The sequence below is a fragment of the Mya arenaria genome, chromosome 6 (assembly GCF_026914265.1).
Source record: "Mya arenaria isolate MELC-2E11 chromosome 6, ASM2691426v1".
Classification (NCBI taxonomy): Eukaryota; Metazoa; Mollusca; class Bivalvia; order Myida; family Myidae; genus Mya; species Mya arenaria.
The window spans coordinates 19873137-19890425 of NC_069127.1; the positions used below are offsets into that span (position 1 = coordinate 19873137).

Below are 17289 nucleotides of genomic sequence, written 5' to 3' on the forward strand. Positions count from 1 at the left end.
TGCTTGCAACTAAAAAAACTTCCAGTGATGTTATGTTATCAGGTAATGTTAAAATGCAAGAACAAGACGACAGCATGAAAATAGTCTTTAGTCTGAGCTTTTTTCTGCTAAATACAGAATTTTTAAAAGGTTTTAAGATAATATGAATAATGACAGTGTGTAGTGAATGAACTTGGTATATACTATAGCATTCTCAAATGAATAGGATTTCAGTTGGTTAGAATGGAGTAATTAAGATGTACCAAAAATTGAAATTTCACAATTGAAACATTCTTGCTTTATGCATTGCAGCAGTTCTAGTTTCAAAGATTTGAACATATCCATATTGGGAAAATAAATATTGTATGGAAATGGGAATCATGTTATCTAAAGGCACCCGCCCCCTCCTCCCAATAGACCTGTCTACTGATACTCCTTTCACGTGTATATATGTATTCAGTTTGCGGTGGTCTTGTTGGGCTGTATAAGTCTGTGTCAAAGAGTATATTGCTATTGTAGACACAATGCCATGTATTTTATGGACTATATTGTTGACCAGAATGTTTTATAACTTCAGATGGAACTGGAGTTTGAGGTTTTACCAGAAAGGACATGGTTTTGACAAACTGCCAACAAGAGCTTCATAGGGAAACATCCCTAAATGTACCAGGTAAATATTGGCAGTCAAGGTATTTTTTTACAGTATAATTGAAGGTAAAGGTTAATTTATTGTCAGGTTTATTTTGGGATTCGGTGTCAGTTGTGCAGGTACAAGATCAAATCTTAATACATATTATAAATTCTAAATAATTTTAAGCTTGATAACAAGAAAGTAAGAGATGAAAAATTTATTTTGTATGACAGTGCTTTTTTCGTACCAATTTAAGAGATTGACTTAAAAAAAGAAAATGAGTTGAACAAATATTTTAGTGAAAAAGATTGGACTAACAAAAACTTGTTGAAGATTAATGAGCATTTTAATAAACCTACTCTCAGTCATTTTCTTATAACATTCAATTTTGTTTTTAAACGCGTAAAGGAAATGTACGAGTCGTGTTTCTTTCTTCAATGTTGATTAACAATTAATTGAACCTACTGTTAAAGACAGCTCTAGGGTTGAAAGGCTATGTATTTACTATTTCAATAATACTATTGATGCTCCAGAGGACGAATTTTTATGTTATCCATTAAGGTAAAGAGTATGAAGACTCAAGAAAGTTGTACCATTTGAATCCTTATAACCAAATTCTTCTAAATTGTTTTATGTAAAATGTCCTGAAAAGTCATATTACACTTGTAAATCAGTACAAGCACTGTTTTATACAAGCAGCCTGTGTACTTTAGGATACACATGGTAAATAAGTTGTTTGTGTAAAACAGTGCTTTTTATCTAAAGGGTAAATTGCAAAAAGTTCGATCTATTAAAACATGATTATGCACATAATTATTTAGCTACATACAATGAGGCTCCATTTACTAATTTTATATTTGTATTTTATCAGAAATTTGAACGAATGTATTATGTCTAAATTTGTCATGTGTTGTGGGCGTTGGCCTTATATCACGAATAAATGAGCTTTTTGATAGTGGATAACTGTATTATGGCGTCAGACTTTAAGTGTATGTCCACCACTGTTCAACCATTTTGTACATGGCATAGCATTGAATGCATTTTTAACAGTATAGCCTTGTGACACATATCGTCGGCATCCACTGCACAATATACTATCAGGAAGCAGCGCGTATTCAGTTGAGACAGCATTTATACATTGTTACGTTATTGATTTGATTCTCATAAATTAATAAAAAACAGTCTGATAGATACAAATAAAGACTGGAAAACATGTTAAAGGATATTGATCAGATGGTCTTTTGTTGTTTGTGTTAAAACAACAGAATCAAGATTTTTGCATTGCAACCTTGGTTACTGATTGGATTTGTTTTCTACATAACTTATATATTGTTATTTACTTGTCATATATTACATGATCTAAGATTAGAAATAAAAGTTATCTTATGGAAACAGCATAATGCCACACCAATCGAAACACCTCTGCCATTTTTTTTATCGAAAACAACCTCGCATGATATGAACGGTTAATAATGAAATCAATTTGAACTTAGTTATACAATTTACACGTTAAAACTACAATTAATTAATATTACTAATATTCTTGTTATTATTATTACGAACTTCTTCAACTGACGAACCGGCATACATCAGAGGTTTGATTTCGATTGAAAATGTCCGAGGAGTTCTAATTCAATACGCCAAAATACTAATCTGTACGACATACGTTTCTTTGAAACACAATTCAACTCTTTGTCTATCATAATGCGAAGGCCTCCCAATATTGCCATCACTGGAGATTGGTGTTAATCTCCAGCATGAAGCTTTAAAGTTTTTAAACTACATATTAAAACATTCGGAACTCCTCGGCCATTTTTATCGAAAACAGCCTCGGATGTATTTGGACGTACACAAACAGTGGAACGTTTAAGTCCGCTGCAAGTAGATCGCGTAGTAATTTTATTTAGCAGTTAAACTTTATGACTTAACCCTTGGGAGTCTTAATCATGTTTGCAATAATACACTTCACCGGCAATCAATTTAAACTTAGATCAATAAATACAACTCTAAAACACTACATTTAACTAATGATATAATTCAAAAATTTACGAACTACTTTAACTGATGTACTGGCATAGATCCGAGGTTGTTTTCGATAAAAATGGCAGAGGAGTTCCGAATGATTAAAACACACACTTATTTATTTTTAATCATCTGACAATAAAAAAGTAGGGTCGGCGCCAATTTCGTAAGTCGGGTCGGATTACCCGATTCGAATGTGTTTTATTTAGGCTCAAGGGCGATTTGAACAAAACTGATACACATCAAGGAATGCTTATCAAATTTTATATCAGCATATGGTGTTAATAATAACCCAACGTAATATAAGCATACAACATCATAATTATAATATACAGTAATGGAACGATGCTACAACGGTTCTATGACGCAGCAGGCTAGGCGGCGACCGGCGTTTCCTGTCCGGAGGCTCTCCCGGTTGATTCCCCTGCCAAGATCGTCCTGCATCTCGTGCAACTGGAACACGTGTAATATTAAGGTTTAAAGGGACTAGACACCAGATGGTCCAAAAATTGGAAAATACAGTATTTCCTCAAAAAAAGCCTAGAATTATCTATACGAGCTAGAAGGAGGCCGATTATACAATTTGTTTATATGATTAAAAGAATAAATAAAACGCAACAATTATGTTGCTGTCTCATCTAAGTTTCCCTGTTTATAAATAACGCACAATGGTATCTGTTTAAGAGTACAAATATATATATAAACATAAGTTTGTTTGACAATTATCTGTTGTTTTTTCTCTTGCAATTGTAACATCTGGTGTCTAGTCCATTTAGCCATTATTAAAAAAGTAAAACAGAACGAAACCTAGTATAAACTACAAAGCTACCTTCTCAATTCTATCGTCATTATTTGATTTGTTCATATATCACTTGTTTAATATAACTTGTAATTATTACTTATTATAAGTAAATCCCATGATTTTGCTTTAACTTTGTAAATCTTGAACATGTTCTATCAAAATAAATGATGTTTAAACATCATACATCATTTGTTAACACGTTCTTACGTTCTATTGCAAGTTGTTAACATTAAAAAAAACTTCATTATAAAATAGCTGCATCTACACGATTTAGGCCAGGAGCCTTGTTAACGAACCGTCTGAACTCTGAGAGATTATTTTTTTTATTTAATAAAAGTGCGTTTCTGAGTCCGAGTCTAGACTCCGACATGAGCCTGTTTGTAACCATGGTCCCAGATAACAGGTCACCTTATATTTCATATTAATAAATGTCGTAAGCTGCCATTTCTTGTTTTACTTCATCGCACTTTCGCTCTTTTAGTTAAACTTTTTACAATAATACATGAGATATTTACGTAATTGCCATTTTTTCCGTTAAAGTAGCTAAAATATACCGATTTATTGAACGATCTAAATATTTATTAGGCCCAACTTGGTGTTTACACTTACGACTACGCCCCTGCGTAAGATTGAGGTTCGGCCAACAAGGCTGGCTATGTTGTCGAACAGCGCCCCCTGGATGTTCCCGAACGGATCCTTTACCACGTTACCAAAGTCACCCACGTGACGCCGACTTAAAAAGAAAAGAGGAAATAATTGGCAGTCACCATTGAATTATATTTTTTTTATAGTAAAAACAATAACCGTTATTCGAAATGCAACATTTTGGCCTAACATAAACTAGTTAAATCCATTAAAAGGTTCTTACCAGTATATTATGATCTTAAAAATCAAATTATTTTTAAAAATTGCGAAACAATAAAAATTCCCGAGGTTTATTTCAATATTCTCGTTCAAACACTAACACATTTCAATAATAAGTTTTCATTTAGTTTTGAGGTACAATCGTGTGCGACTGTTAAACATGTATAATAGTTGCAAGATGTAAAGGACTTGAGCAAATTTAACAAACGAAAATTTTATCAAACAGTTCTTGAAATTCAAAAAACTTCAATTAAAAATGTCTTAATTGTACTAGAAAGTTTTGCAAATAAAAGGGGTATTTAAAACATGTTATGCATGCTAAATATTGAATCTTAAAAAGGCATTAAACTTGACTTCTAGAAAAGCTAGTGTTTTGGCCCTTCAACTCACTGTCACACTGTGGCAATTCCTTCAACCCTCTGTATCACGGTGACAATTAATTCAAACCCACTGCTACACTGTGGCTATACCTTCAAACCCAGAAATACACCGTGGCTATACCTTCAGACCCACTACTACACTGTGGCTATACCTTCAAACCCACTACTACACTGTGGCTATACCTTCAAACCAACTGTAGCACTGTGGCTGTACCTTCAAACCCACTGTCACACTGTGGCTATACCTTCAAACCCACTACTACACTGTGGCTATACCTTCAAACCCACTACTACACTGTGGCTATACCTTCAAACCCACTACTACACTGTGGCTATACCTTCAAACCCACTACTACACTGTGGCTATACCTTCAAACCAACTGTAGCACTGTGGCTGTACCTTCAAACCCACTACTACACTGTGGCTATACCTTCAAACCCACTGTCACAATGTGGCTATACCTTCAAACCCACTACTACACTGTGGCTATACCTTCAAACCCACTACTACACTGTGGCTATACCTTCAAACCCACTACTACACTGTGGCTATACCTTCAAACCCACTACTACAATGTGGCTGTACCTTCAAACCCACTACTACACTGTGGCTATACCTTCAAACCCACTACTACACTGTGGCTATACCTTAAAACCCACTACTACACTGTGGCTATACCTTCAAACCCACTACTACACTGTGGCTATACCTTCAAACCCACTACTACACTGTGGCTGTACCTTCAAACCCACTACTACACTGTGGCTATACCTTCAAACCCACTGTCACAATGTGGCTATACCTTCAAACCCACTACTACACTGTGGCTATACCTTCAAACCCACTACTACACTGTGGCTATACCTTCAAACCCACTACACCACTGTGGCTATACCTTCAAAACCACTGTCACACTGTGGCTATACTTTCAAACCCACTACTACACTGTGGCTATACCTTCAAACCCGTTACTACACTGTGGCTATACCATCAAACCAACTGTACCACTGTGGCTATACCTTCAAACCCACTGTCACAATGTGGCTATACCTTCAAACCCACTACTACACTGTGGCTATACCTTCAAACCCACTACTACACTGTGGCTATACCTTCAAACCCACTACTACACTGTGGCTATACCTTCAAACCCACTACTACACTGTGGCTATACCTTCAAACCCACTGTCACAATGTGGCTATACCTTCAAACCCACTGTCACACTGTGGCTATACTTTCAAACCCACTACTACACTGTGGCTATACCTTCAAACCCACTACTACACTGTGGCTATACCTTCAAACCAACTGTAGCACTGTGGCTATACCTTCAAACCCACTGTCACAATCTGGCTATACCTTCAAACCCACTACTACACTGTGGTTATACCTTCAAACCCACTACTACACTGTGGCTATACCTTCAAACCCGCTGCTACACTGTGGCTATACCTTCAAACCAACTGTAGCACTGTGGCTATACCTTCAAACCAACTGTAGCACTGTGGCTATACCTTCAAACCCACTGTCACAATGTGGCTATACTTTCAAACCCACTACTACACTGTGGCTATACCTTCAAACTCGTTACTACACTGTGGCTATACCATCAAACCAACTGTAGCACTATGGCTGTACCTTCAAACCAACTGTCACATTGTGGCTATACCTTTAGACCCACTACTACACTGTGGCTATACCTTCAAACCCACTACTACACTGTGGCTATACCTTCAAACCCGCTGCTACACTGTGGCTATACCATCAATCCAACTGTATCACTGTGGCTGTACCTTCAAACCAACTGTCACACTGTGGCTATACCTTCAAACCCACTGCTACACTGTGGCTATACCTTCAAACCCACTGCTACACTGTGGCGATTTCTTCAAACCCATTGTTACACTGTGGCTATACCTTCAAACCAACTGTAGCACTGTGGCTATACCTTCAAACCATCTGTAGCACTGTGGCTATACCTTCAAACCATCTGTAGCACTGTGGCGATTCCGTCAAACCCACTGTAGCTCTGTGGCGATTCATTCAAACCCAATGTTACACTGAGGCTATACCTTCAAACCCACCACTGAAGCTCAGTGGCGATTCAATCAAACCAACTGTAGCACTGTGGCGATTCCGTCAAACCCACTGTAGCACTGTGGCGATTCCGTCAAACCCACTGTAGCACTGTGGCGATTCCTTCAAACCCACTATAGCTCTGTGGCGATTCCTTCAAACCCACTGTAGCACTGTGGCGATTCCTTCAAACCCACTGCAGCACTGTGGCGATTCCCTCAAACCCACTGTAGCACTGTGGCGATTCCGTCAAACCCACTGTAGCACTGTGGCGATTCCTTCAAACCCACTGTAGCACTGTGGCGATTCCGTCAAACCCACTGTAGCACTGTGGCGATTCCTTCAAACCCACTGTAGCACTGTGGCGATTCCGTCAAACCCACTGTAGCACTGTGGCGATTCCGTCAAACCCACTGTAGCACTGTGGCGATTCCTTCAATCCCACTGTAGCACTGTGGCGATTCCGTCAAACCCACTGTAGCGATTCCTTCGAACCCACTGTAGCACTGTAGCAATACCTTCAAACCCACTGTAGCACTGTAGCAATACCTTCAAACCCACTGTAGCACTGTAGCAATACCTTCAAACCCACTGTAGCACTGTAGCAATACCTTCAAACCCACTGTCACATTTTGGCGATACCTTTAAACCCACTGTAGCACTGTGACGATTCGTTGAAAGCCACTGTTGCGCTATAAGCAAACTTTTAATCCCATGGTTGCTCGTGGGCGATTCATTTATAGTTGGCATTTTTGGAGATCCGAAGATTAATTGTGTTAATGTATCAACATTTTTTTTTATTTTCTTCATCAGTTTTGTATGCAAATATTCTTCTTCATTTTACACAAGTACTACATGTTTGAAAACATATGGGGGGGGGGGGTAAATTTATATATACATGTACAATGTACATGTATTTCAATTTAAAAAAATGTGTATACAACATATACCATAATCTTAAGCTTTGTAAATCAGGCGACATTACCTTTCAGGGTCCCTCGGTGATCCGTGTGCTGTGCCGTAGGGGTTGTAGTGGGGGCCCATTGACTCGCATCCACGTGACATGTCACCTGACTCGTGCACGTGAATCCCGTGGTAATCCCAGGTTCCGTTCGCCGGCAGACCGGCTATGTTTATCTTCACTTGCAGGGAGTAGTGTCCGAAACACGTCTGTGTGTTTGGATTCGTTGGTTTGAAACAAAAGTATGCAGGTTAGAAAAGAGACTAGAAAAAAGTTTGTGTAATCAAACCGATTTAAATGCTATGGTAGTTAATCTATTTCCATTGGCATAAAAACTGCATTAAATTCCTACCATAAAGAGTCAATGTTTGCATTTATCATTTTATGTATTGTTAATCAAGCAATCTGACTTGACAATATATTTTCGGGCAATATTTTAATGAAACACTCACTTTCATTTATTTTGAATCGAGTTGGTGAAGGGAAATATGGTAGTTTCAAAGTTTAAGACTATTGGCTGCATTATGATTTGACCCCTACGCTTCGCAGTGCGGTGTTAAAGACTAGTTCGAAGCCCAGAGAGGGGATTTTACGCTCAAAACCGGTTGAGATGAACTACGAAGAGAATTAATTAGAGCCGAAAACGTTGGTGAGTAACAACTATGAATGACATATAAACTAGTACACAGACGGACAGAGGGAAGAAAGAGAAGCCAGCCCAGGTTAATTGGGAGGCGGTCAGGTCTTGGTTCTAATGCAATGCTGCAACTAATTGTTCGCAAGGTAGGCTCCTCCGATCCTCGAGAGAAGATTAAGTCATATACCAAGGGCAAGTATTTTATTTTATTGGGGATGAAGTCACCTCATTTGACAATAGTTTGGGGCAAAATCTAAATTAAGCAGACAGTTGTGTGTTTGGGGAGTCCATGGAAATCCAATCACCTGATTGGACAATGATATTGGACAAAATCTAAATGAAGCAGGCACTTTCGTGGTGTTTAGGGAATCCTTAAATTTAGCAACCTGATTTGAACAGCTATAACGAAAATCAAGAAAAGCATTCATATCCTTTTTAATGTGACTGTGAGATGGAGTGTTTATGATAACAAGGGAAGTAACTATACATATGCATATATGAATGGCATACTTGAGTTGTCAGCGCATTACTAGTACCCTGTGTAACTTTCGACAGGTATGCGCACATCGTCGGCATCCACGGTACTTCCTTCCGTTGCACTTCATACATAGCGTATTGTGCATCGGGGGTATCCGACGATGATATGCGATGAATATGTAGCGATTTTCAAGCACGATGCTTTGACTTGATAAAGGGAAATAACCACTGTGCCTGACCGGTGACCAGTCACATTGAAAAAGAAGCGAATACTTTTGTTGATTTTCGTTATAGCCGTTTGACTATCATTTCTTTATAAATCATCTTGTATAAATGTGTTTTATCTATTTACGCAGATTATGGACACTGAAATAGTTTATTTACAACACACTTAAAGAATAGTTTAAAGAAATGTGGTTATCACTTTTCTTTCAATCTTAAAGTTATGCATAGACATCCGTCCATTGGAAATTGTAGACATATAAAATGTCATATTAATTGAAATGTTTACATTACAATAATGATAGATAACAAACATAAAAAGAACACAATCATTTGTTTACTATAATATTAGTTGATACACTTCAATTGCTTTGTAAGTTACTTTACATGTTAGAATTGATTTATGTAAGTTCATGAAAAACAACATGTATCGCCATTAGTCTAAAATAATAGACGTGTTATACGGGATTCTTCCAATCCCTAACTGAAGGATTTGCCATATCAAAAATCTAAAAAAAATCCGTCAACGTACAATTATTTGGACTAGTATCGCCATCTAAATTGTTCACTGTGTAAACTGGTTTCAGTGTTGTTGTTTTTTTTTTGTTTACATTTAGAAACTGTTACAATATTTACACCATGAAATGATCTTAAGTGACATGAAGTGTTGTTGTTTTTTTACAATCGAATCGACGCATTGTAATTGCGCCAAATGGCAGTAAAACAATAATTATTCAATAAAAAAATCATTTCTAAAAACAAAATAGTAACTTAAAGTACAAGATGACATTGAAAATGGGACTGATTCATTTATCATATCCTTTGTGTACCAAGATAAATAATGTTTTCACTTTCCCTAATAAAACACAACAAACGAACACGCGTTAACAGGGTAATAAAACAATGTTTTGAACCTTGCGTCAACTGAACATTAAGAATTACATACATTTCCCAACATCAACATCAATGAAGCCATCTGATACCAACAAGACAATGGAATACATGTGTAACAGCCATATTTGTTTTACCAGCGCGAAATGTCCATTTATGTATTGCTATAGATTATACCAGCTCGGAAGTAACTGCTGAGTTGTTACGTGCTTTCTTTTTTGTCTCTTTTCCAACACATGTCACTGCAATTGGAGCACGTCGGCCATTTCCCTTCGAAACAGCCTCGGGTGTATACGGACGGTTTATAATGTCAGAATTTTGCAAGTAGATCGCGTAGTAATTTCAGTTTAGCAGTTAAGTCCTAGGACTTTACTTTCATTGACTGGGAACCAATTAGAACTAACTATTAGTAAAAAATACATGTTTAAACGCTACAAATAATTAAAAGTATTATTATTAATACTACTTTTACCTATGCATCGGCATACAGGGCAAATTACACCAATTAAGAAGTGTCTTCTCATTGTTACATGCCTTATTTCGTTAAATTAACACAGGACATTGAATTAAAGCATGCTTATACCATATCAGACCATTGGCTACCTTCTATATTTATAGGTTTTGAAGCTGAGTGGTTTGTGATTTTAAAAACAGGCTGAATATGTTGGATCTACATATACTTGATCTACTTTTCATTGCTAACATTTTCACCGCATTTTTTGGCAAAGTACACCGGATATGATCATTTTACCGAAATACACAGTGGTCACATTCAACCATTTTTTTTCTTACGAGAAAAGTAACTTTTTTTCTAACGTTGTTTAATGTTCAGTACACACATGGAGTCAAATTCTCCCCGTATATGGTGTTGGGGTCGTGAAACACTAGAAATCAGTGTTATCTTTAATGCAAATTCAGGGCTTTTTTCTAATGTACCCACGGGTTCTACAATCGGACCCATTCCCAAAGCAAAATATAACTCTTTTTACCTGTACTGGCTCATTTTCAACATCCTTATAAATTATGTGATGTAAAGTTTTGGCGATAATTGAATTCAGAAAGTATTGATTTTCATCGCAGTCAGAGATCAGTATGAAATATTATCTGTCATGATTTATTGCAATAGATATTTACACCCCAAGAGTTGATATTTCAGTCATTTTGGGTCTTTTAAAAGGAAAAGAAACTAATGTCAAGTAATTTGCTCATTCGTAGAGACTAGACAAGCTTGTTCTTTTAACTGTAAAATTTCCCAATTTCGGCATTTTTGCGACGCAATTTTTTCCAAAATGTATTGGGTCTCTTTCCCAAAATGGGCAGAAAAGGCCTTGAAATTGGTCGATTGACTTTAGAATACATAAGGAATTTTGGAGATGGTCGAGGTGTTCCGATTGATGCCACGGCAACAAAGCAGCTACTTTCCATCTAAATAGGTTTTTAAAGCCGGATCGTTTGTGACTTAAAAGTTCTCGCTCGTCATCATGATGGATTTTCATCAGTGTATGTATACCACGTGATAAATTACGTCATATATGCTACGTCGGAAGGCAACATTATGCTTAAAATGAAGCCTGTAATCAAAGATAACTTTTCTTTAACTACACCATTTTAAATAAAACAGAGGGCAGTCTATGCCGCTTTATGAGCCCCGCATTTGTTTTATTACCAGAGTTTGATAAGGTGTTTAGTTTCATCAAACACCTCGACAAACCAATTTCCAAAATAATGTTTTGACAGTGCTCCGTCAGACGGCCGTATTGTGAACAGATTTGTCGAAGTGTTTTAAGAAACTAAACCCTCAATCAAACGCTGGTAAAGACCGAAGGTGGGGCTCCGTAAGCGGCATAGACTGCGCTTTGTTTCATTAAAAATGGTTAAGAAATAATGAAGTAATCTTTGTTTTAATTCTTTATTCGAAGCAAAATATGGCCTTCCGACGAAGCATTTATGACGCAATTTATCACGTGGTATACACACACTGTTCATGGTCTACTTTTTGTAAACATTTTCGCCGCATTGTGTATATTCCTACGCCGGCTCTGGTGCACTATATCGAATATGGTTGTATTTCTAACCTTGCTTAATTAATGTTTAGTACACAGATCTTTCTTCCTTTCTTCCTATTTATGGTTTTTGGGGTTGTGTAAATGTAAAAACCGGCGTGCAAATTCATTAATGCACTATCTAACGTTTAATAGATAATTAGTAATTAGGTAGCGTTACACTTCCTTCACATTCGGAATTTTTAAGCTCTACATAATGTAGGCAGTTTTCTTTGTTAGACCGTGTGTTTTAATTAAAAAAAAAACTTGTACAATATTTACCTACATCTGATAAGATAAAAAGAGCGCTATTTATTTAATTGCGACAAAACTGTCATCAACATTTGTTATTAATGGTAAAGCTGAAAGCTGATACCACCACACACACCCCCCCCCCCCCCTCCCCATTTTGGATACGTGGTATCCAAGGGCGTTCTCGGGGCTCAAGATGGTGTCAAGTGGTGGGCAGACACTCAATTATTGGCGCTATTCGGTGTGCACCCCCCATACCCTCCCCCCAATAATAAAAATAAAAAATGGTTTTAAATCATTAGTAACTCTAGAAGATTCTGGGGAGATAGGGGGCTAAACCTCATACAGTTGATATCAATATTAAACAAGAGATACACGTATTAACGAGTACATACGATGCGCTGAGTGAAGATAACAATTCCCTGTATATCTCGATACTCGCTCGACATCAAGGTGGGGTTGGGGCGAAGTCGACATATCGCTTGTACTGCAAAATAGTATTTGTCCATCTATCATATAATTGTCTAATATTAAATTAAAACATTTCATAGCTGATCAAAGCCTAATTAAAACCGTTTTTATTTAAAAAAAGAAAAGAAGACATACTCTAGTCTAACATTCGAAAATATTTCCAGATTGGAACCCTTTTATCTGATAAGATCAATACTGTTTTATGATTATTAGATAAAAGGATTTAGATCGATCTAAAAAAGGTCGTGTGTGACCTGGTATAAACTATTGTAAATAATTATGTCGTTACCGGGTCTAATATATCTGAAATACCATTTACCTGGTAAAAGCTATCTACAAGTACAGTTACCTGGAGTAAGTTATTGAAAAAGGCCATTACCAGGTATGAACCATTTTACCTGGTATAAAATATCTAAAAGGCCGTTACCTGGTATAAATTATCATTAAAGTCTGTTGCCTGGTATATACTATTAAAAGGGCCATTACCTGGTTTAAACAATTTTACCTGGTCTAATATATCTAACAAAAAGGCCGTTACCTGGTAATAATTATCTTTAAAGACTGTTGCCTAGTATAAGCTATTTAAAAGGGCCATTCCCTGGTATGAACAATTTTACCTGGCCTAATATATCTAAAAGGCCGTTACCTGGTAAACATAGTCTTTAAAGACTGTTGCCTGGTATAAGCTATTAAAAAAGGGCCATTACCTGGTGTAACCATTTTACCTGGTCTAATATATCTAAAAGGCCGTAACCTGGTATAAATTATCTTTAAAGACTGTTGCCTGGTATAAGCTATTTAAAAAGGTCATAACATGGTATAAACCTTTTAAAAAGGCCGTTACCAGGTATAATCTATCTTAAAAATAACCGTCACTTGGTCTAATCTATATAAAAAGACCGTTACCTTTAATAATATATCTGAAAAGACCGTTACCTAGTAAAATATTTCTAAAAAGGCCGTTATTGGATCTAATCTATCTAAACCGGCAGTTGCCTGGTATAATCTATCTAAATAGGCCGTTACCTGGTATAAGCTATCTGAATAGGCCGTTACCTGGTATAAGCAGGCCGTTACCTGATATGAGCTATCTAAATAAGCGGTAACCTGGTATTTAAGCTATCTAAATAGGCCGTAACCTGGTATAAGCTATCTAAATAGGCCGTTACCTGATATAAGCAGGCCGTAACCTGGTATAAGATATCTAAATAGGCCGTTACCTGATATAAGCTGGCCGTTACCTGGTATAAGCTATTTATATAGGCCATTACCTGGTATAAGATATCTAAATAGGCCGTTACCTGATATAAGCAGGCCGTTACCTGGTATAAGCTATTTATATAGGCCATTGCCTGGTATAAGCTATCTAAAAAGGCCGTTTCCTGGTATAAGCTATCTAAATAGGCCGTTACCTGGTATAATATATATGAATAGGCCGTTACCTGGTGTAAGCTATCTGAATAGGCCGTTACCTGGTATAAGCTATTTAAATAGGCCGTTACCTGATATAAGCAGGCCGTAACCTGGTATAATCTATCTAAATAGGCCGAAACCTGGTATAATCTATCTAAATAGGCCGTTACCTGGTATAAGCTATCTTAATAGGCCGTTACCTGATATAAGCAGGCCGTTATCTGGTGTAAACTATCTAAATAGGCCGTGACCTGGTATAAGCAATCTCTAATAGGCCGTTATCTGATATAAGCAGGCCGTAACCTGGTATAATCTATCTAAATAGGTCGATACCTGATATAAGCAGGCCGTTTTCTGGTGTAAGCTATCTAAATAGGCCGTGACCTGGTATAAGCAATCTAAATAGGACGTTTCCTGGTATAAGCTCTCTAAATAGGCCGTTACCTGGTACAATATTTATAAATAGGTCGTTACCTGGTATAAGCTATCTGAATAGGCCGTAACCTGGTTTAAGCTATCTAAATAGGCCGTTACCTGATATAAGCAGGCCGTAACCTGGTATAAGCTATCTAAATAGGCCGTTACCTGATAAAAGCAGGCCGTAGCTCGGTATTATCTATCTAAATAGACCGTTACCTGATATAAGCAGGCCGTTATCTGGTGTAAGCTATCTAAATAGGCAGTGACCTGGTATAATCAATCTTAATAGGCCGTTTCCTGATATAAGCTATCTAAATAGGCCGTTACCTGGTACAATATTTATAAATAGGCCGTTACCTGGTATAAGCTATCCGAATAGGCCGTAATCTGGTTTAAGCTATCTAAATAGGCCGTTACCTGATATAAGCAGGCCGTAACCTGGTATAAGCTATCTAAATAGGCCGTTACCTGATAAAAGCAGGCCGTAGCTCGGTATTATCTATCTAAATAGGCCGTTACCTGTTATAAACAGGTCGTTACCTGGTATAAGCTATCTAAATAGGCCGTTACCTGTTATAAACAGGTCGTTACCAAGTATAAGCTCTCTAAATAGGCCGTTGCCTGGTATTTAAGCTATCTAAATAGGCCGTTACCTGGTATAAGCAGGCCGTTACCTGGTATAAGCTGTTTTAAAAGACTTTTATTTGGTATAATCTATTCAAAAAAGTCGTGACCTGAAATAACCTATTAAAAGGCCGTTACCTGGTATAAGTAATTTAAAGTGTAAGCTAAGTCTAAGCACTAAAAACATTACATAATTGTTGTTTTCAGGCAAACTTGTACATTGACATTTAAAATGTAAGACTATTAAAAGTAGTTCCTACCTGGTCTCTCAACACAAGCGTATCCCGGCGGTAGCCTCCATCCCCACTGGCCACAGCATAACGCGAACAGAGACACAAAAATAAACAAACACTCAAATCCTCGCCACACAGCCATCTTTTTGTGAAAGTAAAAAAAGAAAAATCTCAAAACCTATAAAAAACTATAATCACAAAAAAACAATTAAACCATCTTGCGATCAAAAGATGTGGCATCTATTAATGACAAAATAAGATACAACCGCAAGATGAAAATTAAGTTTTAATTGTGCAAAACATCTCCAGTAACCAACGGTGTAACATGTTCCGCTCACCTCGTCGACATTTATGCGAGCACGAAACTTCCTTCAGATCTTACATCCAACTACACTTGTTTTGTGTCATCGTCATTAATGCTGACAAAACTTAATTAGTATCAATGAAATACCATGAATACCATGTGTAATACCATGAAATAAAGTTAAATGCGAAGGAAAAGAAAGTTCTTTAAAGTTTGTTAACGTCGTTGCTGTTGTTGTTTGAACTGTACGTGTATGGGAGTAAATGGGCCATGATGACATACAGTCCCAAGCCTTCATTCTATTGCTGTTTTCTTTCTAGTTGAGTTTTGATGATGATTTTTATAACAAACACATCTTGTTAAAAGTTATTATATAAAAACTGTTTGTATTATTTTAAAATTTGTTTTTCATAATCTCAAACTCAGAAATGAGTGAATATTGTCCGTGGACCGCGTTAAAGACACATGCTATACCAGTGTGTGTATATCACGTGATAAATTGCGTCATAAATGCTACGTCGAAAGGCAATATTTTGATTTGAAAAAGGACTTTAAACAAGGATAACTTCACTATTTCTTCACAATTTTAAATGAAACATAGCACAGTCTACGCCGCTTACGGAGCCCCACCTTCGGTCTTTTACCAGAGTTTGATTGCGAGTTTAGTTTCTTAAAACACTTCGACAAACCTTTTCACAATACGGCCGTCTGACGGAGCATTGTCAAAACATTATTTTGGAAACAGGTTTGTCGAAGTGTTTGATGAAACTAATGACCTCATCAAATTTCGGAAATAAAACAAATGTGGGGCTTAAACGGGTATAGCCGTTGCTGTCGCTGCTGTTTAACGGGTATAGCCGTTGCTGTCGCTGCTGTTTAACGGGTATAGCCGTTGCTGTCGCTGCTGTTTAACGGGTATAGCCGTTGCTGTCTCTACTGTTAAACGGGTATAGCCGTTGCTGTCGCTGCTGTTTAACGGGTATAGCCGTTGCTGTCGCTGCTGTTAAACGGGTATAGCCGTTGCTGTCGCTGCTGTTAAACGGGTATAGCCGTTGCTGTCGCTGCTGTTAAACGGGTATAGCCGTTGCTGTCTCTACTGTTAAACGGGTATAGCCGTTGCTGTCGCTGCTGTTTAACGGGTATAGCCGTTGCTGTCGCTGCTGTTTAACGGTTATAGCCGTTGCTGTCTCTGCTGTTAAACGGGTATAGCCGTTGCTGTCTCTGCTGTTTAACGGGTATAGCCGTTGCTGTCTCTGCTGTTAAACGGGTATAGCCGTTGCTGTCTCTACTGTTAAACGGGTATAGCCGTTGCTGTCGCTGCTGTTAAACGGGTATAGCCGTTGCTGTCTCTGCTGTTAAACGGGTATAGCCGTTGCTGTCTCTGCTGTTAAACGGGTATAGCCGTTGCTGTCTCTGCTGTTAAACGGGTATAGCCGTTGCTGTCTCTGCTGTTAAACGGGTATAGCCGTTGCTGTCTCTGCTGTTAAACGGGTATAGCCGTTGCTGTCTCTGCTGTTTAACGGGTATAGCCGTTGCTGTCTCTACTGTTAAACGGGTATAGCCGTTGCTGTCTCTACTGTTAAACG

General features: G+C 37.6%; 1 protein-coding gene across 1 annotated transcript; it reads right to left on the reverse strand.

Annotated features, from left to right (window-relative positions):
* Positions 1–2956: 2956 nt before the first annotated feature.
* LOC128236425 (superoxide dismutase [Cu-Zn]-like) lies at positions 2957–15848 on the reverse strand. The gene is made up of 6 exons (XM_052951285.1): positions 15738–15848; positions 15427–15541; positions 12634–12725; positions 7742–7926; positions 4044–4167; positions 2957–3085 (listed from the first exon to the last, which is right to left on the reverse strand). The coding sequence occupies exons 2-6, from the start codon at positions 15539–15541 to the stop codon at positions 2981–2983; spliced, it is 621 nt and encodes a 206-aa protein (XP_052807245.1). The 5' UTR covers positions 15738–15848; the 3' UTR covers positions 2957–2980.
* Between the last annotated feature and the right edge of the window lie 1441 nt (positions 15849–17289).

What these genes read in the sequence shown, in the direction of transcription:
- LOC128236425 (XM_052951285.1), bottom strand. Translation starts at nt 15,541, where the DNA reads ATGGCTGTGTGGCGAGGATTTGAGTGTTTGTTTATTTTTGTGTCTCTG. An exon ending in TTATCTTCACTCAGCGCATC is followed by an intron (nt 7,927 to 12,633) that starts GTATGTACTCGT and finishes CCAAACACACAG; the next exon opens with ACGTGTTTCGGACACTACTC. An exon ending in TCACCGAGGGACCCTGAAAG is followed by an intron (nt 4,168 to 7,741) that starts GTAATGTCGCCT and finishes TTTCTTTTTAAG; the next exon opens with TCGGCGTCACGTGGGTGACT.